Genomic DNA, 23,455 nt, shown 5'->3' on the forward strand with positions numbered 1-23,455 from the left:
AGTTCTCACAATGTTCTCATGCATTTCTTCCGGGGTCTCCGGTTTCCTCCAATCTCACAGAACAAGCCATAGGCAGATTGATTGCACCATTGTGTCTGTGTTTGTGTGTGTGTGTGTGGAGATTTCAGCATGTATTCCTGCCTCATGCCCAATGTTTCCAGGAGAGGTTTCAGATCCAGCTTGACTCTGGCCTTGAAGATGAAAAAATGAATAATGAATATTGTCTCCTAGCAATATATTTCATGCAATATTAGTCTGTCTTCTCCAGGTACCAGCATAATGAAGATTTGTGGTAATATGGTGAACCTTGAAGCAGTTTCCATGGCTTTGTGTTCATACAAAAGTCTTTAATATCATCCACATAAATGATCAGTTTTCTAAAGTGCAGTGCGATATCTGGTATTACTCCATGATTTGGAGCTCTTTTTATTCAGACTTCCCTAAATATGCACACCAGCCTTAAAGCTGACTCTTTCAAGAGTATGGGTTTACATTTAATAGTTATATTAATAATAATAATAATAATAATAATAATAATAATAATAATAATAATAATAAAAATAATAATAATAATAATAATAATTATTATTATTATTATTATTATTGTTATTATTATTATTATTGTTATTATTGTTATTATTATTATTATTGTTATTATTATTATTATTATTATTATTATTATTATAGATGTTTAGGAAAAGCATAAGCTTATTGAGAATGCAGCTTGAGAAATGTTTACCTTATGTAGGTCCATTTGTGTGATAACATTCATCATTATTTGCAAAGTGTAACGCATGTCAGCATGGAAATGACTTGCATCTGTCAGTGTGGACAGCTGATTTGTCTTGATTCGAAACCCATTTCAAAGCCACGGACACAAAAGACAAAAAGCGACTGTGTCCTAGCCTTCAGCTGACGGACTAGATATGGATCCAATGCTTTCTTTCTACTGTGTAGGCATATCTTATGGATATGCCTTTTTTTTTTTCTTTTCAAAAACCTGAAAGCGAGCCGAACAATTTCATCAGAATCCTAGCAATTTCATCAGCTTTCCACAATCGTACTTGTGCGACATCGTACGACAGAAGTAGACACTTGCCTTTCTAGCAGGCAAGAGAGAAAGAAACAAAGTAATAAGGAGACGATGGAGGGCAAACAAGAGCTGTTATTGGGATTTGAAATGACCTGCTTCTTCAATAAGCAATCTTTGTTGCTAGCACAGGCTCAAGATGTTGATTCAATTTGTTAGGCAGCGTGGCCGGCACCTGCACGCACGCTGAAGGATCATCGGCAATTAAAGGCGACAGGATAAGCAGAGGTAAAGCTAATGAATACCCAGTATGTTCCACACACCACAGATCAGCCTGTGATAACAGGAAGTGTTTAACGAGCTTCCTCTTAGTCTCTGTCAGAACACAAGTCTGCGTGCTCTGATGCTTCGCACCACTTTCATCATGCTGATTGGAATAATGCGTTTATTGTGTGAAATTAGCTTTAGGGAAATTTCTGTAATGAATTTGCTTAGACTGCTATGCTTAGGAGAAGCCCAGGAGAACCTCTCAGGAAGCAGACACACTGGTTGTGTGCTGTGTGTATACAGTAGGTTCACTGGGGCTTTTCCGTTTCTGAGCTGAAGGATATCCTGCAGAATCAGTAAATAACTAAATAGCTAGAACAGCTGAGACTCTCGTACTGGGTGTTTTCTGATGCCAATACAATGAAAGTAAAAATACACACTCGGCCTTGAATATTCAGGTCTCCCTCATCACATCCTCTTTTGTTTTGGTAGCATATCACATTCTCTTTTCATATCTCCTCATGCAGTCTATTCATTTGGCTGGTCACGGGCTGTTTCTCCCTCTGATTGGGAAGATTGATGGTGATAGAAGCTCAACAAATCATTACTTCCCTCTAGCTAAGTAGCAGTGAAAAGCAGCTTTCAGTGGTAGGGGGGGAAATGTTTATCTTTTTACTGACAGAAATCAAATGGGAGCGCTTCCCTCGGGGGGACTTCGTGTGTGCGTGTGTGAGCGTGTGTGTGTGTGTGTGTGTGTGTGTGTGGATCCCTGATATCAAATGCCTCTCCGGGCAGGCTGGGCCACATACACTGGAGCGGGTTGGGGCGGCTGTTGGAAGGAGAGAATATCAAAAGGCTGTAGGAGAGGAGAAAGGCGCTGCAGTACATTCATTACAGCTCAATTTGCAGAGGGTGCCTCACAAAGTGCCATCTATCCAGGTGAATAATGAAGGAGACAATGTAGGGCTTTCTCTCTTAACGCCTGGCTTTCCCGGCTAAATAACGGGCTCTCTCTCTCTCTCTCTCTCTCTCTCTCTCTCTCTCTCTCTCTCTCTCTCTCTCTCTCTCTCTCTCTCTCTCTCTCTCTCTCTCTCTCACTTTCTCTCACTCGCCATCTCTCTTTCTTCTGTGTGTGTGTGTGACACTATAGAATGAGCAAAGGATAGAATATTGAGGTTAAACATAGCAATTTTTTCTTTCTATTATGTTTAAAATGAATCATTCGGTATGTCTGTCCTGATTTGCGCCTCTCTTTTGTGCTTATTCCGCGTCTTGGTTTCGTCATTACAATGGACATTTCATCCGTACACAGAGCACAGCGCGATCAACTATTCATCCATGCATGCCATAAATATTTAAGAATACATCCCATACCTTGACTCAGCAGGATCAAACAGAGGGAAATCTCAAACTTCAGAAAAGGTCACGATGATCTTCTGTGTTTGTTGTTTGTTATGCATTTGAACCTAACCACACTGCCATCTAGTGCAGAACACACACCGCTGTATCTGTTTGATTCATCTCTACACAAATACACACACACACAGACATGGGATAAACCTCTGAAAAGCTACACTATTTGGCCGCCTACACACATGCACACACTCACACACAGATGCACAGAGTCCCTGCTGGCTGTGACAGGCACGTCCCCCTTATGTCCCCCTAGTAACAGAGCTGTCCATCAGCATGCTGCTCAGAGCTCACGTATATTTGTCCGGCCTCAAATAGCCCCAGCCATGCTTTAAATCCTTCTCCTTCTCCGACACTCAGAGCTCGATCCAGATGTCTGCCGGTCCAGACAGTGTGTTTGTTCCCGTCTCACCTATTACCTTGACCCACTTTTCTCTTCTCGCCTTTAGTACGTTTCCACAAAAAGTTCCATTTGACCAGACAAGCCCAACCTATTGTGACATCCCTCTTCAGCCCCGCCCTGAAATAGCACCATGTTTTGTTTCACCAAGGGGAATATAAGAAGCAACCACGAATGTCACACCACACAGGACACACAGGGGCTGCAATGTCACCTTCAGTTTCTCCCACACGACTCTGGGAAGAACAACGGCCATGCTCTGTCACTCCCACCTCACTGAGCAACCTGGCAGCCGGCCCCATGGGTGCCACAGGTGCACTTCTAAGTGGTCTGGGATTTTATAGCCTATGCAGTGTTGCCATGCTTCATTAGAGGGTAAATGAGAGAGAAAAAATGACCCGCTCTTTCCCTGTGCTCCTTATGGAACTCCTCCAAGTCTGGAGAGAGCAGGGAGGTGCATGCGTAATGGGCTTATACTCACAGATGTGTGCAGATTTCATGTAAGAGCAAGGTTTAATAGAGATCGGCGTATGGAGGCTAATAATTATATCTAAACCATATACTGTACATATACAGTGTCATTCCTGCTTTTTGATCAGGAACAACAATACGATCGACAAGCCGATCACATATACACTTGCTGGCCACTTTAATAGAAACACCTTCAAACAGAAAGGCTGAAATATTTGGAGGATAAGAGAGATTAGAAGAGAGTCTGGTTTGGGCTGACAGGGTGGCTATAGTAACTCTCTGTAAATAGCCACTCTTAACATGTGATGAACAGAAAAGCATCTCAGTGCATGCTACATAGCAAACCTTGAGGCAGATAGGATCTCACTTCTGTCAGCTAGGAACAGGAATATGAGGCTACAGTGGGCAATAAAGCGCACCAAAACAGTGCAGCTAATGATTGAAAAAAGGCCCAGGTGTTATTTCCAGTCTCGCTTTATTAGATAAGTGCATAATTAGGGTATTCCTATGGAATAAAGTGGCAATAAATAAATATATTTGGGGTAAATTGTAAATGGTGGAACATATTCTTACATAATTATTGCTTAGTGAATAATTAGTAGTAACAGTTTGTTACTTGGGGGAACGGTGGCTTAGTGGTTAGCACGTTCGCCTCACACCTCCAGGGTTGGGGGTTCGATTCCCGCCTCCGCCTTGTGTGTGTGGAATTTGCATGTTCTCCCGGTGCCTCGGGGGTTTCCTCCGGGTACTCCGGTTTCCTCCCCCGGTCCAAAGACATGCATGGTAGGTTGATTGGCATCTCTGGAAAATTGTCCCTAGTGTGTGATTGCGTGAGTGAATGAGAGTGTGTGTGTGTGTGTGTGCCCTGCAATGGGTTGACACTCCGTCCAGGGTGTATCCTGCCTCGATGCCCGATAACGCCTGAGATAGGCACAGGCTCCCCGTGACACGAGATAGTTCGGATAAACGGTAGAAGATGAGTGAGAGTGAGTGAGTTTGTTACTTACATACGTGACTTAATATGATTATAAATATATTTTCAATATTTAAGCAGATCCAACTCAAGCTTCAGTGACTGAAATAAAACTTGATGTAACAAACCTGAAATATTTTTTTTCTGAATATTTTTAATCACACTCCTCTGCTGCTTCCTGGTCAGACGGACATTGGCATCAATTTTGGCCAGGAAAAACAGTTGCCAAGCTTATTGTTGTGGGGCTTTTATTTATTCCCACTTTGTGTTGTGTAAGAACTTGTTAGGGTATACCTATTTTTTTTTTTATCTGAAAATGATCCATTTCCTGCAATCCATTTTGACCTGAACCAAAATACTCTTTTTTTGTGTTAGCACACACACTACTAACTCGAGCAGACAGCTACAGACTAAAGCTTGTCCTCTTTTACCCTAATGAGTGTCAGTGTGAAAGAATAACACATACTGTATGATGCATCTAGTTTTTGATACAATACCGATATAAGATCTTTGAGCGTCAGCCGCTACCTGATACCTGATCCGATACATTCAGCTAGTTACAGTACATGCCTGAGGTAGAACACAGTAATGTTTACAACGTTTACAAGAAAAGAAAAACTGTCAATAAGATACAGATCAGATACATTTGGGAGAAAATTCAGTCCTCAAAACACATTGGAGCTCAAGACACGTCGATACAGACAGCTGAAAACACTCGATTTACCGCTCCGAGCAACACGCATGCCGCTAATGTACCGGTTTTGAGAGATGGAAAATATTATGCACAAAACTGGCCTTTGCTAATCACACATACTTTGGTAACTCAAAGGAAATGTTCAGCTGCACATCCAGCACCTCCACACATGTTGTTCACCGAAACACTCTGCTTTTTGCGTGATCCTCTTTTTTTTTTTACTTGTACTCCAGCTTCGTACTTGACACACTTTTTAGTTATTTTGTGCCATAATTGTAACAAACAGGGAACAAAGAGCTTAGCACATCTGGCTTCTTTGTTTTTGTTTAAACATGGCTTATTACTAAAAATGACTGCAGCCCATATAAGCCATGGAAATCAAATAGTTACGTATGTCAGTGAATTACAGTTATAACTCTGCTGTTGCGAGGTGCTTTGTCATCCTGTAGCTTCTTGTGCCTGGATGTACATGAGTGTGTACACGAGCATGTATATGAGTGTGGTCAGTGTAAAAAGATGCCTACTGTAATTTGTTTAGTCTACACTGTGTTGTGTTGAAGTAAAGGTTATGTCTCTCTCTCTCTCTCTCTCTCTCTCTCTGACTGCCTGTCTTCTCTCTCTCTCTCTCTCTCTCTCTCTCTCTCTCTCTCTCTCGCTCTCTCCCTCTGACTGCCTGTCTTCTCTCTCTCTCGCTCTCTTGCTCTCTCTGACTGCCTGTCTTTTCTCTCTCTCTCTCTCTCTCTCTCTCTCTCTCTCTCTCTCTCTCTCTCTCTCTCTCTCTCTCTCTCTCTCACCACCATATGATTGCTTTATTAAGATATTGTACTGTTGAGAAGGACTTCAGTGCTGTACACCTTTGTGTTGAATTGTTTAGGGTCTATTATTATCCATTAAAACTATGTATGCTTAATAAACATATCCAGTCCTTTGAAACAAATGATATGGATTCATATCTCAGTTACACATAATCAAGAAGCTAGCCATCTGTACACTGGACACTCCGCACACGTGTGATGAATTGTAGTAGTGTAGTCACAGACTGAAATGACAGACTGAAATACTGACAGACAGACTGACTGACAGACTGACTGACAGACTGAAATGCAATAGACAAGTTAAACTCAAAGCCCTCTTCAATATTCTCTGTGAATTCATTAAGCATGATCGATACTGGCAAAGCTGCTTTGGACACATCGAAACTCTCACTGCCTTTCACATATGCAGGGCTGAGTTTGTTTGAAGTGTATCCTGTTGTGTTTTCCCCCTTGGTGTCGTTCTTTAGGCAGATGAGAACACAACGATCGCACTTGGGTACGGACCAAAACAAGTCGTCTGACTGATGGTCTTAGTCCTGTCCTGATCGAACTCTAGCATGGTTTCATTTGCAGCAAGGAAGCCATTCGATCCTGAATTGAACCAACTGCAGGACATGAACTCAACATTTTGAGTGGTGAGTATTGTATTTTATAGATGCTAGCGGCTGTATGACCCATACGGCACATGCTGAGCCAAAGGACAGAGGTATAGTGCATTTTATAACAGCTACCAACCTGGGAGGGCTAACATGTGCTTCCTCTAACACGTGAAGACAATCAACCTTTTTTCACATATTTGCTCATGTGTCACAGGGCAGTGTAACACGCTCTGAGGAAAGAGCTATCTCTGAGCATGCATGAGCTTACAGACATTGCCACTGTGATCGATTGTGTTTGCAAATTGGCTTTCTTGGCTCCTGCCCACAGATGGCTGTGGTATCGTCAGGATTTGAATTTGTGTATCTCGGGATGATAGGGTGGGTGCTGCTCAGGAGCATTGTACAATGATCATTTATTTAGAACCAGTTCTATGTTCTCCATGATTGGGTGAATTTTGTGGTTTCTACCAACATATGGCAAAGGATTGTTTACCTTTTTCCATCACCATATTCTGACCAGCATGTGAACGTTTAACAAGCACATTTCAGCCCAGCATTTTAGTCTAATCAACCAACAGAATCAGTTTGATTCAGATTTTCGGACTTGACTGTGAAGGTGGCAAAAGAAAATAAAAGGATGGAAAATATGAAAATATGAAACTTTTTTAAGGTTTGGAGGTGTTCTTTGAAAGACTATTGTAGGATTCATCACAGCACATGGCTGACACCCTTATCTATAAAAACCCAAATGTTTATCTTTTTTTTTTTTATACAACTAAGGGTTAAAGGCATCGCTCAGGACCCCATCTTAACCACTGAGGTATCACTGCCCAAAGCAAGGCTTTGTTTCCAGCTGCAGAACCCCCTGAATTGAACCAGGGAACTTTAGATCTTTAGTCAAACACTCTCCCAACTGAGCTATTTTGGCATTTGAGGTTTCATTTCGGTTTCATTTTGTCTCCTTATGCATTCATCAAAACTCCTACTGTACTAATCCCTGTTATCTCAGAAGCCTACGCCTAAAGACACTCCCTCACCCAGCACCAAGCCCCACTGGATGTGTCTTTATATTAGATATGTATTTATCGTTGCTGATCTAGAGCTGTAATACTCTGTGCTATAGAATTGGAGGCTGAATTCATGCAGGATTAATACGACTCCACCACACAGTATCCATCATGGCTGCGTTTGTGAACTCGCTCCAAACCACAAAGTGATTGATCATTAATAAAAGCCTAGTCTTCCTTAGGTGGATGACCTGAAGAATACCATAACGTGCAGTTCACCCGAGCCTGAAATTGGAAAGAATGTGTGAAAAGGAATGAATGGATCACGCTAATATGTCTGAAAGCTGCCACATAAATTGCAGCCTTTTAGCTTTTGCTGCACTGATTTATGAGAAACCCCACATCACATGAATCATTATGAAGAGGAGAAACAATGCACTGTTCTTGCACATACTTTTTTTTATTAACCTAGGAAACTCTGTGTTGATGTACAAAAAAAAAATGAGCCAGACCCAGTAGTAGCCCGTATGCTTGTTTCAGTGAGTATGCAAACACTATGGCTATTTTTCACTCAGCCGTGCAATTCCATCAATCTCTGTGCTGCAGGTCATTTTATATGTTTGTAATGCAGCTTAGTCTCCATCAGCACACCTCCACTGGACCCAGTCTCAGGCGATCAAACCATCCATTTTTGCTTCTGTAAACTAGCCGCTGTAATGAGATACTTTGCATGGTTACCGTCACTGTCACCAACTTTCCAGCTTTTCAGTTCACTCAGCAGTCGCATTTGTTTTCCGGGTTTTATTTTTTCCCGTCTTAGTAATAAAGGAATAAACAAGAGCTATGTATAAACAAGCATGCAGAACTCAGCATAGTGGAGCCTTACGGGTTCTTCTATTCAGCTGTTTATACAAAGGATGTAAATAGTGGGGAGCATGTGTTCTCTCTGCAGTGGGCCGAGTCTCGAGTAGGGTTGGGTGAGAGCTAATCAGAAGCTGCTGCTGAGCAGAGCGTTCAGTTGCAGAGGTCCTGCCGAGCATAGAGCCATTGATTGGTACCTTGGGGACTGGCAAAAAACAATCTCACGTTCTTAAACAATCCAGTTATCTGGAAACAAATGTAGATTCTCGGTTGTTGGGGTTTTTTGTATCATAAGGAAATTCAGCGTCAGCCCATCGTGAGCCAGGCGCTGGAAAAGATGACCGTAGCAGTTTTTTTTAGATGCTAACTAGCAGGGATCTTAAGGAAGGCCACAGTAAAAGGTCAAGAATGAAGCCACTCATCTCTTCTGGGTTTTGCTGCGTGTTGTAATGAGTGGGATACGTTATCTTGGCTACCTTGCTGTGGGAATTGCAACTTTCCCAAATCAACTCTAGGATGCAGATATCTTGTTTCAGGTGTTGCATCTAAATGTATATCTGAACATTTTACCCCAGGCTTTTAAAATTCCTCTCAGGACTATAGATATGTAGCACTCTGTACTATGTCCCTGTAGTGCTTCAGCGTGTTGGTGTTGGCATCAGTGAAAGCAGGAAGGTTGTTGAACACTACATTAGACATGGTTTCTTTATAATCTTTTTTTCGTCCTGGAGGATTTTGAGCTCCAAATAACAAAATCTCCCATGAGGTGCTTAAGGGGCAGGTCAAAGCATGTCTCTCTCTCAACCCTTACTATATATCTAATGGCATGTCATCCATCTCTCTCAGCTGTAATAACACAACATGATGTACCATTTTGACTCTCTGTGTTGGTCTGCGCTCAGTAGTTGTAAAACTAGTAAAACTAGGCTTAGATTTGGACACAAATCTACAAATTTGACTGGTGAAGCGGCATTCAGATATTGCCTATTATTCTCATAACCAAATTTCACTCGTCTGTGTTCGCCATGTAGAGAGAGAGAGACAGATAGACAGACAGACAGACAGACAGACAAACAGATAGATGGATGTGATTGTATAGTACAGGTACAAAGCAATTGTAATTGATTTAGCATCTACTTGTGCAAATAGTATAAATAGTAACAAGTAGTAATAGTATAAAAATGTGCAAAGGAACAAGTGCAGATAAATATGTCAGTATATGTACAACAATAAATAAAGTTATGGCAGGTGGTTTGTGCATAAGGATAGCATGTGCAAAATAGGAATAAGTGCCAGCTGTATAGACAGTACAATATGTTAAATAAAATTATTTATCCAGTGCAAATGTGTGCATTACTGTATGTGTATTGTATGTACAAGAGTAACAAAGAAATATGTACAGTGTATGTACAGATAATATACACAAACGGATGTAAACTAGCGTAAGCAATGAATGTACAGTTATATACAGTTATAACTGGTGGAAAAAGATGTAATAGAGTGTACAGGGTGGAGTAGAACCGTGATAGTTTTAGCAATAGCGATTATAGCTTAATATACACTGGGACACTGTCACAAAGCAGCTTTACAGAAATATACAAATTCAGGATATAAGTAATCAATAATGAGGAAAAACCTCCTGAGACAATATGAGGAAGAAGCCTTGAGAGGAGAGAGATATTCAAAAGCCATACTCATTTGGGTTACAGTGGATAGTGCGATTATAAACTACTTCTTTCTCTAATTGTGTACTATATGTTCAAATAGTATAATCATGTAAGTAGGAAATTCATCTGGTTTAGTTTCCATTAAATCTATTTTGTTGAGTCGATCAACTGCTCACTGATGGAGACTTGAGTACAAAACTGTTTGCTCAATTCCATTGCAGACCAAAACCATTTTTATGGGTCGTCACTGGTAATCTTGTGTATTTTAGGCTTTATTTTCAGCAGCAGCGAGTGGTGTCCAAGTGATGAGACTCCATCAAAGAGTAGGGCATCAAGATGAATCCAGCAGATCTGGAGAGCGGAAGGTGTAGTGATCACTGGTATCACAGAAGTAGTACAGTATGTGTAGTGATATGTGTAGTATATATATATATATATACACACAATTTTTTTTATTCTGTAAGGATTTTTGGTAGAATGTAAGAAACTGCAAGGGTTTGGTTATGGGTACATTTGAGGATTTGTTTCCAGTGCCACTGATAATCATCTATCCATGCCTTTGGTTTCTCCTCAGAAATGCATCAGATTCTATCAGCTCTACAGGCTTTCAGACAGACTGAAGCACCAAAGGAATATCAATTAGTTTTTTTTTTTTTTTTTTATAAACATTTTATAGCTATAATTGAACCTTATGAAATGCGCTGTTTCTTTTTTTCCCCATCACATGTCCGGGTTTGAACGGTTCTGTTTCAGATTTTATGACCTGCTTCAGAATGCACATGGATTTTGTGCTGTTCATTTTGCTTTGATGTTGTTTTCCTGAGGTGAGGTGTGGTGTGGTGAGGTGTGGTGTGGTGTGGTGTGGTGTGGTGTGGTGTGGTGTGGTGTGGTGTGTGGGCTGATTATTTCAGCATGACTTCTTTCAGGCTGGATGCTGCTGCCATCTTTGGGCAGGACTTCAGAACCGCAGTGTGTGCTACAACAAGCAACGATTTAGAACATGGTTTTATTATTATTATTATTATTATTATTATTATTATTATTATTATTATTATTATTATCGTAATGCACAGATTTGTGACCCGTCATTTCTCGTGTCTCTTCAATGCCTGGTCGTTGGAAAACTAGAGAGTTTCTCTTGTACACAGTGCAACACACCAGTGTTTCTTTGTGGCATTATAAAACTACAGAAGGATTAAAGGTCACAGCGCATCGAGGTCCACATTAATTCAGAGAAATACACGGCATAGTAGCCTACAGCAGAGGGGGAGATGTAGTGCCTGCACTGATATGCTGAAAAGATGTGTTTTTTTAATCATGCATCCTGCAGGGGATTCCCACTTACAGCTAAAAATAGCCCTGATGACAGAACTAGAGGTTGGTTCAGAGCACAGGGGCAGCTATGATCCAGTACCCATGGAGCAGATAAAATTCAGGGCCTTGCTCAAGCAGCTCGGCAGTGCTAGGGCTTGAACCTCGACCTTCTTACCAACCACTTGGAGCCTTAACCACTTGAGCCACCGCTGCCCCGATATGCTGCTCTAGTGTCCTGGTAGCTGTAGAACTCTGGTGTGTCAGGGTTGGAGAAAGATGGAGTGCTTGTGTTTAATTACTCCAGCACACTTTTAGAACTCAACAGAAGTCAAAAGAATTCACAGCTTTCTCTCTGTCAGGCTCATGTGGCTTGGTTGGTGTGTGTGTGTGTGTGTGTTTGTTTGTTTGTGACAAACTCTGTTAAGCGAGCTTACACATTGCTTGTAAAAAGACACTGTTGAGCATCTTCACTCGTTTTCTTCTGGCCTTCTTGATCCGCCTCGAGTCTGCAGATGATGAAAAGCTACATTTATATCTGTGTATTATACATCAAACAACCTCAACTCTGTTTGCAAATGAAACGTATTGAGAGAATTGCATCATCTTTCATCATTACCAATGTTTCTTTCTAACTCTTTTTTTTTTTTACGTATCATCTCCACAGCTGAAGCAGAGTGAGGCCAACGCTGACACAAAAGAGAAACTCCCGTTGCGCTTGCGTATATTCGAGAAGTTCCCCAACAGACCACAGATGGTGAAGATCTCTAAGCTGCCGTCAGATTTCACTGTGCCCAGGATCAGGTATCAATCGTATAAACCGATCTTCTTTTCTCTAAATCATCCCTTTTTATTTCAGTCCTGTTTAATGTGAATAATAATACTTGAGTAATAGACATCATCACAAATCAGCTTTGCAGAAAGGACGTTAGCTAAAGATTTAGCTCCTTATTGAGCAAAACAGAGGCGACGATGGAAAGGAAATGCTTCCTAACAAGACACAAGACCTCTAGATGAGCTGGACTCAAAGGAGGCTGAATAGTGGGATTATATATGATTAAGTAAACAGTTATAGACAAAAAGTACTAAGTGTGTTAAAAGGATGTACAGTAAGTATAGATTATAGTCTTTATGATTACAGCAGAAGTTTTTAGGTGCAAATCCACATCATCCAGGTGAAATTATTCACTGAAGCAAAAGGTGAGACTTGGACATAAACTGTTTTTAGAGAAGTTTAGTGTTTCCAGCAACAGAAAATGAGTCACAAGTGCAAAAAGCCACAAGCAGAAGTAGTTGTAGTACTCCTCATATTGCTCATTAAATGAATCTTAACTCCTCTACGCCATGTTCTTTTGTGTCATCTATAGCGGAGTCCAAAAGTCTGAGATCACACTAAAATCTGGGTTTGGAACTAAGCAGGTTTTAGAATTTATACAATGTTTCTATTTAAATGTAAGTAAATGTGTGAACTTGAGAATGTTATCTGCTTTGCACAAAAGTTTCGATTTTCCTCATGTCTAATATCTGCTGCTGAAGCCTATGATCTGAAGACGCTCTGATGGATTTGATCTAAAATGGATCATAAGGTTTTACTCAGACTTTGTTGTCCATGCAGCTCGAGCGCAGGACGAACCCGAACCCAAACCCGACTTTTGGGGAAGTCGTGGCCTAATGGTTAGAGAGTTTGACTCCTAACCCTAAGGTTTTGGGTTCGAGTCTCGGGCCGGCAATACCACGACTGAGGTGCCCTTGAGCAAGGCACCGAACCCCCCAACTGCTCCCTGGGCGCCGCAGCATAAATGGCTGCCCACTGCTCCGGGTGTGTGTTCACGTTGTGTGTTTGTTCACTGCTGTGTGTGTGCACTTTGGATGGGTTAAATGCAGAGAACGAATTCTGAGTATGGGTCACTATACTTAGCTGTATGTCACGTCGTCACTGATGATTTAACTTTTCACTGAAGTTGTAGTCTGTAATATAATTTGTAACGGAAATTGTTGTATTAAAACAAATGTAATCCTCAGACTTTTGGACCCCACTGTATGGTGAAGCTTGAAAGAAGTACAGTATCGGAATGGATGATTGTTTATCTTTCAGTCCTCCAGTGGATTATGTCACCAAACGCTTGTGCTTTGTATGTTTGTGTGTGATAAAGGGAGAGCTTTATGAAGCAGTTTATAGACCGGCAGCAGCAGGACCCCAGCTGTCTGTTCCGCAGGCTGCCGTCCGCCTCATCTTCCTCCTGTGACCACTCCAAGAGGTCGGCCATTGAGGACAATAAATACATTGATCAGAAGGTAACCCACATACTGACGTTCACCTCTTTCAGTCATACCTCTGACTGTTACTCTGACTGAATATGTGAATAAATAAGCAGCTATCTGCAATAACTATATAGTTCCACATTAATGTTCAGCTGCATTCAGTAGAAGTGAAAGCGTGACCTTGTTTGTAGATGTATTAAAGCATTTCTTTTTGTTGTTTTGTTTTTTTTGTCGATGTCTGCATATGAATTGCAATATGTCTCTTGTGTGTTGCTTACTGTCTAAATATATATTTCTTTGCTTTAGCTGAGGAAATCAATATTCAGCATCCATGCTCGCAATCTCTTGGAAAAAGAAACAACCGTCAATAAAATCCTACGGTATGTTGGGGAAAACCTTGTGGTTGAGTTACTGGAGTTCTTTCCTGAACTAAAATTGTGCATGTCTTACAGTATATGGTACAAAGATGAACTGTTATAGAGACGTTTGCATAGTCTGAGGGCTAAGTCGGTAGAGAAAGGGTGATGATGTAAGTTGAGCTGTTGAAGGAAAGCAGAACATATAGCAGATGGCAATAAACACCTTCGTTTCATTAAAGGAAAACTGTAAAAAGTAGTTTTGGGGTTTGTTTTCAGTCTTTTAGGAGTTTATCAGGCTTGTTGTCCATCCAGTCCAGTGTCTGGTTAGATAATGGAGCTTCTATCTCCAGCCCCTTTGTAGGGCACCTATCAGCACGAATAAACTAATTAATAGTTAAATGTTTGGCACCACTGTGAGTTTGGCAGTAATGTTGCTTCTAGCAGTGTCAGGCTGAATATATCACACACTATGTCACACGGGGCTCCTGCTCCTGGTGGTTCACCATCAGGTTTCAGAGCACGTCTGTGAGATTTCTTACCTGCTCAGGACTATCTGCTTGCATAACACACACACCACCCCTCCTTCTCCTCCTTCTTAACTGCCAGACAGCACATCAGTAGCCATCCCACGTTGTCTGCTTGTGCCGTCTGGGGCTTTGGGTCTGTCTGCCTTTGCCGACACAGAGACACATCACAATGAATGGGCATGAATGAAGCTGACACATCCTCCTGAAGCTCAGATTGTCATTAGCCGGTGTTCTGGTACATGACTTTGCAATTAATGGCTAGCATAATGGTGTCAATGAATGGCAGGCTAACGGCCTGAATGATGATGGTGGGGAGGAGGAGAAAATGGCTGAGTAGAAAAATGATGGCCTAACATTTGTTCAGGGTTATAACTGTGGCAAAGATTGATGTCAGCAGTGCAGTTGTTATAGAAAGGAGCATCGATAGACCCGCTGTTAAAGACATTGGGGTTTTGATGGAGAAAAAAAAGAAACTGACCCCAATTGACTGGAATACCAGGGTGCAATGCTTAGATGTTCAGCTTTGCATGCTCTATATTTCACTAGGTTAAAAAGGGATTAATTAGTTTTCCTCTCTGCAGCGGGGCAGCAATTTAGACCTGTTCCCTACCTATGCTACTTGCTGTATGCTAATTAGTGCCATCTGTCATGCTATGGTGCAGAGTGTGTACACAGTGCATGGCGATAGAGGGCAGTCTGTTCTCTATTCCCTATCCTACACAAAGAGGTTACACAATGGTACTGAATTTACTGTGTATTCAGACCCTCCTCGGAGGATTGAATTTTAGGAGTAATTACGATGTCATGTGTATTCATGACACTTCACTTTGGTACAAAATGAAGGTCTGTGTACTTTTACTTAACTCCAAAACCACATGATTTTTAAATACGTTTTGAGAAAAGGTGTGCTTTACTTTGTGTTTATGAGAAATTGATTTTAGTTCAGTAACCTGCTCCAAACACCAAGCAAAATTGAAATCAGCATCTGAGACCATTAAACCTTCAGCTTTTCAAACATTTCAACTAATTTACCCTTAATTACAGACGTAGCATCCTTAGAATACACCATGATTTCTTACCCACATACTCAGAAACGCAAAGCTCACACTTATAATTACGACTTTCTGGTGTGATCTTTCTGAAGCACCAATATCTTTTCTCACAGTAAGATTTACTAACAAGAAAAAGGCAGAACTAAAAACAGAACTGGACTATTTGTATAAGAGCTTTATGGGTGTACGTTTGGCCCAAGGAGCCTGATTACTCTTCGACTATACAGTACCACACATATTTGGTATTTGATGATGGCGTAATTGAAGTAGTTTTGCCCTTAAGAAGCAAATACTTCTTTAAGAGCGACGTTATAATAATAAAAATAAATATCAAATTAAAGGATGCCTTTGCTACAGTCAATCAAATTTAATCCATATTAGTAACATGTTAAAGAGAGAGAGAGAGAGAGAGAGAGAGAGAGAGAGAGAGAGAGAGAGAAAATCAAGAATAGAGACATAGAGGGAGCGAGTGAGTGCAAGAGACACAGAGAGAGAGACAGACACACATACAACTTACCAACAGACAGAGAGAGCGAGAGAGAGAGAGAGAGACAGACACACATACAACTTACCAACAGACAGAGAGAGCGAGAGAGAGAGAGAGAGAGAGAGAGAGAGAGAGAGAGACAGACATACTTACAACTTACCAACAGACAGAGAGAGAGAGAGAGAGAGAGAGAGAGAGAGAGACAGAGAGAGAGAGAGAGAGAGACATACTTACAACTTACCAACAGACAGAGAGAGAGAGAGAGAGAGAGAGAGAGAGACATACTTACAACTTACCAACAGACAGAGAGAGAGCGAGAGAGAGAGCGAGAGAGAGTGAGAGAGAGAGAGCGAGAGAGAGACAGACAGACATACTGTACTTACAACTTACCAACAGACAGAGAGAGAGAGAGAGAGAGAGAGAGAGAGAGAGAGAGAGAGAGAGACATACTTACAACTTACCAACAGACAGAGAGAGAGCGAGAGAGAGAGAGCAAGAGAGGGAGAGAGAGAGAGAGAATCAAGAAGAGAGACATAGAGGGAGTGAGTGAGTGCAAGAGATAGAGACGAAGAGAGAGAGACAGACATACAAACAGACAGAGAGAGAGAGAGAAAGACAGACAGACAATCGATGAGAGTGTTTGAGTGAGAGAAAGACAGAAAGAAAGAGAGTGAGATGTAGACAAAGTGACAGACAGACAGACAGATGGAGTGAGAGAGAGACAGACAGAGTGGCGGACAGACAAACAGACAGACAAACAATCAATGAGAGAGGCACAGAGTGAGTGAGAGAGAGTGAGTGAGAGAGACAGACATACATACAAACAGAGTAAGTGTGTATGTGTGAGAGAAAGAGAGAAAGAGAGAGAGAGAGACCACAGTATTTGGGCAGGTTTTTATAATGATGCACAACAGTAATATGACAAAACGTAATATTTAAAGCAATTGTGTATTGAAATTAGATTTTGTCATGTTACTGTGTTTGTTTGTGAAGTTTGTGTTGACTCAGGAGGTTGATTGGGTTATGGTTACAGAGCCTGCACCAGACAGCGCATGCTGAGCAGCTCCTTTGAGGGCCAGCCGACTAAAGAGCGTTCCATCCTCAGCGTGCAGCATCATATTCGCCAGGAGCGCAGGTCTGATCAACACACACACACACACACACACACACGATATATGTAATACTAATCACAGTATTATGTGCTATGATTGTGTATTTATCTAGGACCATAGTTCTCAAACTGGCATCTCATATTGCATTTCATTTTTTTGCTGTAACTGTTAAATTGGACTTCAGTAAGTTATACTGTACACAGTTTAATGACTGTTTTGTCTTTATTGGTATTTCTTTGATCTTGGATTTTTCTTTCATAACATGTTGCATTGATGTGAAAAAGATTGTACTGGATTGTGTTTGTTTAAATGAGATGATGATGATGATGATGATGATGATGATGTGACAGGTCTCTCAGACACGGTTCCACCAGCCAGAGGATCAGCAGAGGCAAATCTCTAGAGACACTTACTCAAGATGTACGTACACACACATATATATCTCTGTATGGCTGTCATATACAGTACCAGCGTGTCTGAGTAAAAGAAGTTGTAAAGTCTTGAGCGTTTTTTTTCCGTGTGCAGCATTCAAGCACTGTACGTTATCGCAATGCTCAGAGAGAGGACAGTGAGATCAAGATGATCCAGGAGAAGAAGGAGCAGGCTGAGATGAAACGGTAAAGCAGGGTCTTTGGATGTGTTTATGCACACAAACATACACGCTATCACACACACACACACACACACACACACACTCAAACAGACTGCTCTCCTCAGGCGCTATTATCATGACTCATGCTTTACTTGCTGCTCTACTTTTTTACATGATGAAAAATATGTGCAACAAACAGGTGCATTAGCCAGGTGCTCTATATCCAACATGATACTAGCCTCAAGGAACAGAGAGATATTTAAAGCCCTGCTCAGCAATATTCGGCCAGCTCGTCTCCTGGGGCTCAGCTGCATCCACTCGCTACAGAGAACACACTGCTTGACTCAGCTTAGCACTTATACATCAGTTTCTCCTCCATTCCCATGTGGCCTCAGCACCCGCTCCTCAGCAGCCATTTTGTCTCTCGATAATATCAAGCTGGATGTATAACACATTCCCTAGGTACCTAGCTTTTAAAATGATTTATCATTTTTGTATGTGGATTTTCTCATTACCAGAAAAGTTCAAGAAGAGGAGCTGAGAGAGAATCATCCTTACTTCGACAAGCCGCTGTTTATCGTGGGAAGAGAACACCGTTTCAGAAACTTCTGCCGGATGATCGTGCGGGCCCGCTTCAACGCGTACGATTCACAATCACTACAAACCTACTGTTGATTCACTTTATTCACTTTGATGAGTCGCTTAAAATGCATGATTGCTAATGTGTTTATGGATTTGTTTGGAATGAACAGCTTGAAAACAGATCCTGTAACAGGAGCAGTGAAGAGCACAAAATATCATCAGTTATAGTAAGTTTTCAGTGTTAAGTGACATCATCCAGTTCTGCCTTATAACACTACATGGTAGCTTAACTGTCTGTCTATCTATCTATCTATCTATCTATCTATCTATCTATCTATCTATCTATCTATCTATCTATCTATCTATCTATCTATCTATCTATCTATCTATCTATCTATTGTAAAACATCATAAGTCACTTTCTTTTCAGCTTCAATTGTCATGGCATTGTCATGTTTTTATGGCAGCAGGTGAACATTCGTAGATTTTCTGCCCTTTTATTTCTACATGTCGCTCTGAATAAGGAAATCTGCTAAATGCTGTAAACATAACGAAAATAAGTTCTTTAAAAATACAACCTGTATTCCAGGTAAAAAAAAAAGTGCAGCAATCCATAAAAATGATATGATTTAATGTCCAGATTCACTTTAGCCATCTTATGTGTAAATGTACACATTTGAGAAATATAATTTACAAATAAATCCCTTTGTATTCGACAAACATTTACGCCATTTGGCAGACACCCTTATCCAGAGTGACTTATATTTTTTTGTACAACTTTAGGTTAAGGATCTTGTACAGGGACCCAGTGGTAGCAGCTTGGTAGACCTGGGATTTGAAAACCTTCAGTAGTCCAACACCTTAACACCATTAGTCTATCACATCCCCATAACCCTCATGAAATGTCCTAAAGTAAAAACAAACAGAATAGTTTGCTTACAAGAAGTTCTGATTTCTGGGAAAAATTCTTCTGACATTTTGGGAAACTTTAATAGAGGTGTTATGATGTGACTTTACAAACATGTAGCTGCAGTGTCTTGGAATAATGTTGTAAGTTCTGTTGTTGTACGTTCTAATGTTGTAGCCATAAAGGTTACATAAAGCCATAAAGGTTACATAAAGCCATAAAGGTTACATAAAGCCATAAAGGTTACATAAAGCCACTTGACAGTTCAGATTGCCAAGACTACAGTTGACTGATGAATGATTTGAATGTTTTGTATATGTGTGTGTGTGTGTGTGTGTGAATGCTCTCCACAGTGATCTGCTTGGCTTGGTCACATATCTGGATTGGGTAATGATTGTGGTTACCATCTGTTCTTGCATCTCCATGATGTTTGAGTCTCCGTTCACCAGGGTCATGCATGTGCCAACTCTTCAGGTATCAACAACAACAACACAACAACATCAAAAAAAAAAAAAAAACAGCTTACACTGACAATGTCTTTGGTCATTAATGTATAATAATAATAATAATAATAATTTCCCACTGATTGATTTAACTGAACATTTTCCTGCTGATTTAGCTCACAGTGAAATGAGTTTCAGCTCTTCATTGTCCTCAATTAGCACACCTTCTCACTGCAGAGACAGCGCTGATGGGAGTTATTTTCACTGATTTGGCTGCTTTGGACAGCGCTAAAGCTGTATTTAGTGTAATATTGTTCCACTTATAGACACTAATGCTTTGAGCAGAGTGACCTCTTCAGCATCAAGGCTGATTTCTTTCCGCATGCTATTCAGAATTATACAAACTCCAATTTTTATTCAGTTCAAAACCGCTGCTATTTCTCCTCCACAGATAGCTGAGTACGTGTTTGTCATTTTCATGAGCATTGAGCTGACCCTGAAAATCATGGCAGACGGTCTGTTCTTCACCCCTACTGCAGTCATCCGAGACTTCGGTGGAGTCATGGACATTTTCATCTATTTAGTACGGATCCATTCTTCTCGCCACAGCTTCAGTCTATTGATAATTCATGTGAAAGCTCTCGTTCTCTGTGATCAATGAGTGATGATTTAAAGCCCAAATGATCTCTTAAAGACAGTTCAGTAATGATTGTAAATGTAATATTAATTGAAATCACTGATAAATTATTCAGGCTTATAAATGACTTTCTGTATATGTTGAGTTCAACCTCATTCATAAAATAAGTGATCTTATTTATGCAATCATTATTACTTTGAAATGATATAAAATGTCCAAACAGTCTGATTTCACAGAATTTGGTACTTCCTCATATTTACAAGGATCTAAAAGTAAAGAGTATTATTTAATAAATCTAAGATATTTATGTATTTATTGATTTTCAGGTTAGATGGATGTTCACAGGCCTGGCTCTTTACTCCTGTCTTAATTGCTGTCTCTGTCTCTCTCTGTAGGTCAGTCTGATCTTCCTGTGCTGGCTACCAACCAACGTGCCTCCAGAATCAGGTGCTCAGCTTCTGATGATGCTGCGCTGCTTGCGTCCTCTGCGCATCTTCAAGCTGGTGCCTCAGATGAGGAAGGTGGTGCGAGAGGTCCTCAAAGGATTCAAAGAAATCTTCCTGGTGAGTGCAGCTCATTAGGTTTTGCTCATCAGCATTTAAAATAATGCAATCACTAATCTCATGAGTGACGAAATTCATGTCTGAAAATGGAATATACAGTGATACCTCGAGATACGAGTGCTTTGACATCCGAATTTTTTGAGATACGAGCTGTGATTCGACCAAATTTTTGCCTTGAGATACGAACAAATTTTTGAGATACGAGCATCCGAGCCGGCGCCGCCGAAACAAAGATCCCCAACAACCACGTGTGAGATACGAGCATCCGAGCCGACGGCGCCGAAATAAAGACCCACAACAACCACGTGTGCTCTTTTTCCCCCGCCTCAGCTTCCCGCATCTCACTCGGTTAGTGTTTGTGTAGCTCGCTTTGTTAACACTTGCGTAAGGCTCTGCTCGTATTTTGTGCTTTTATTTTGCGTTCAGTACAGCTTTATCGCATTTAAAACCATGGGTCCTAAGAACGTGAGTGTAAAGGCAAAAACAAGTGAATTGTCCATTGTAAAAAGCACTATACAAATAAACTTGAATTGAATTGAATTGAATTGAAGAGTGTACAGTAGCGAGTAAGTGAACGAAAGTGAAAGTGTAATTCCTCCTAACTCCTCCGTGCTACAGCTTTCTCAAATGTTTCACTAAAGTTTATAAAGCTGTTCTATGACTTCAAAACACTGATTTGAATGATGACTGAATAAAAACGAGCTCCTTATTTACATCCTAAAAAAAACCCAAAGTCCTAAAACACAGGCCAGGTTCAGGTCAAAAAGAAAATTAGATTTTACCAAGTATTATCTTAGATGGCAGAGGCTCTCAGGTTCTTATCCCCTGAATCAGTTATCCCCTGATTCTTTCGGCGTGCCTGTGAGAGGGCAAGAAACCGATGTTATTTTTGTAGTCAAAAAAAAAAAAGCTTTATTTAGCAATCCCATTTAGAGTTTCCTGCTCCGCTCTGATTGGCCATCGCTCTTTTGGCAGGCTTTTTCCACTTCACCCCGCTGCCATGTGCCTGCTGGCTATACATAAAATGCATGGTGTTGAAATGACGCTGTCCTTTCAGCACCACCATGGTAGTAGCGGGAGGAGCGCTAATCCGTCTTTTAAAAAAGTGGCGGTGCATGCGGTGCATGTTCCACTATCACACTTGTATCCAAACTATACTTTGTCTCTTGTTCACACAGGTGTCCATTCTTCTCCTGACATTAATGCTGGTCTTTGCGAGCTTCGGAGTACAGCTCTTTGCTGGAAAGCTTGCCAAATGTAATGATCCTGATATTATTGACGAGGTAGGACTGAATGCATTATTGTTTAGTACTGTATTAACATCTCACTAATGCACTGACTTGGATCTTTGGCTTTGTAAACCCTTGCAGAAAGACTGCCATGGCATCTTCAGAATTAACGTGAGCATCTCTAAAAACCTCAACCTAAGGCTCAGACCAGGAGAGACAAAACCTGGATTTTGGGTCCCTAGAGTGTGGTAATTACTACCCCGAGATTTTTATATTGCTCAGTGTTTGGTGTGTTATTATAGAGGATATGTTTATAAAAATATTGTGTGTGATTTATTTATATTTTTTGTGATCCCAGTTAACAGATTGCATATTGAAGAATTGCCACTCAGGGAGTGTGTGTAGTGTATGATGAGTCTAGCTGTGGATCCCTAATGAGTGATGTGACAGCACATGATGGATGTTGAACATAAAAAATTGCTCATAAGCGCTTGATTTTGTGACGCAGCTTGCAAAGATTTTTGCTTTTTTTTTTTGCCAAAAACCTACTTGAATTGCTGAAAATACAACCACACGATTCTTCTTTTAATCTCCTCCCAGTGAAGCCACATACGTAATACTTTCTGTGATAGCTGTACTCATGTTCCATGCATATGAAATAAATAGGGCTTTGCCTGGAAGCTTGTTGTGATGATGTCACATGTAACGTCTTGGACCAAATCTGTGAAAATCTCCAAAGGGTATAATGGAGTTGATCGATTTTGCAAAACTGTGAAATTCAGGGATGTGTTTCTCTTTTTTTCCTGATTATCTTTGTTTCCAGGGCAAATCCTCGCAACTTCAACTTTGACAACGTAGGCAATGCCATGCTGGCTCTCTTTGAAGTCTTGTCTCTGAAGGGATGGGTGGAGGTCAGAGATGTAATTATACATCGAGTGGATCCAGTAGGTTTCTACCTCAATATTAGGGCCTTAAACAAGCCTGGAACAGACATTGAGTTATATTATACTTGTCTCTTATTACAGACCCATGGCATCTACATCCATGTCTTCGTGTTCCTGGGCTGTATGATTGGCCTCACGCTGTTTGTAGGGGTTGTAATAGCTAACTTTAATGAAAACAAGGTAAGCAAGGATCATTAGTTTCCATGTAAAAAAACCTTTAAATTGTGTACATCTTGACGTGGGGCATTTATC

General features: G+C 40.8%; 1 protein-coding gene across 6 annotated transcripts in view; it reads left to right on the plus strand.

Annotated features, from left to right (window-relative positions):
- Nucleotides 1–23,455, plus strand: part of nalcn (sodium leak channel, non-selective) — an 87,677-nt gene that overhangs the window by 54,774 nt on the left and 9,448 nt on the right. For all 6 annotated transcript variants that reach the window (XM_060876099.1, XM_060876102.1, XM_060876100.1 and 3 more), the window contains 15 exons: nucleotides 12,176–12,312; nucleotides 13,662–13,803; nucleotides 14,077–14,150; nucleotides 17,229–17,330; nucleotides 17,658–17,727; nucleotides 17,833–17,924; nucleotides 18,418–18,540; nucleotides 18,652–18,708; nucleotides 19,741–19,861; nucleotides 20,282–20,413; nucleotides 20,863–21,030; nucleotides 22,209–22,313; nucleotides 22,401–22,507; nucleotides 23,083–23,203; nucleotides 23,285–23,383. In XM_060876099.1, the coding sequence (XP_060732082.1) occupies nucleotides 12,176–12,312; nucleotides 13,662–13,803; nucleotides 14,077–14,150; nucleotides 17,229–17,330; nucleotides 17,658–17,727; nucleotides 17,833–17,924; nucleotides 18,418–18,540; nucleotides 18,652–18,708; nucleotides 19,741–19,861; nucleotides 20,282–20,413; nucleotides 20,863–21,030; nucleotides 22,209–22,313; nucleotides 22,401–22,507; nucleotides 23,083–23,203; nucleotides 23,285–23,383 (1,650 nt within the window). The remainder of the gene's footprint in view (nucleotides 1–12,175; nucleotides 12,313–13,661; nucleotides 13,804–14,076; nucleotides 14,151–17,228; nucleotides 17,331–17,657; nucleotides 17,728–17,832; nucleotides 17,925–18,417; nucleotides 18,541–18,651; nucleotides 18,709–19,740; nucleotides 19,862–20,281; nucleotides 20,414–20,862; nucleotides 21,031–22,208; nucleotides 22,314–22,400; nucleotides 22,508–23,082; nucleotides 23,204–23,284; nucleotides 23,384–23,455) is intronic.

This window comes from Tachysurus vachellii, chromosome 8 (assembly GCF_030014155.1).
Source record: "Tachysurus vachellii isolate PV-2020 chromosome 8, HZAU_Pvac_v1, whole genome shotgun sequence".
Lineage (NCBI taxonomy): Eukaryota > Metazoa > Chordata > Actinopteri > Siluriformes > Bagridae > Tachysurus > Tachysurus vachellii.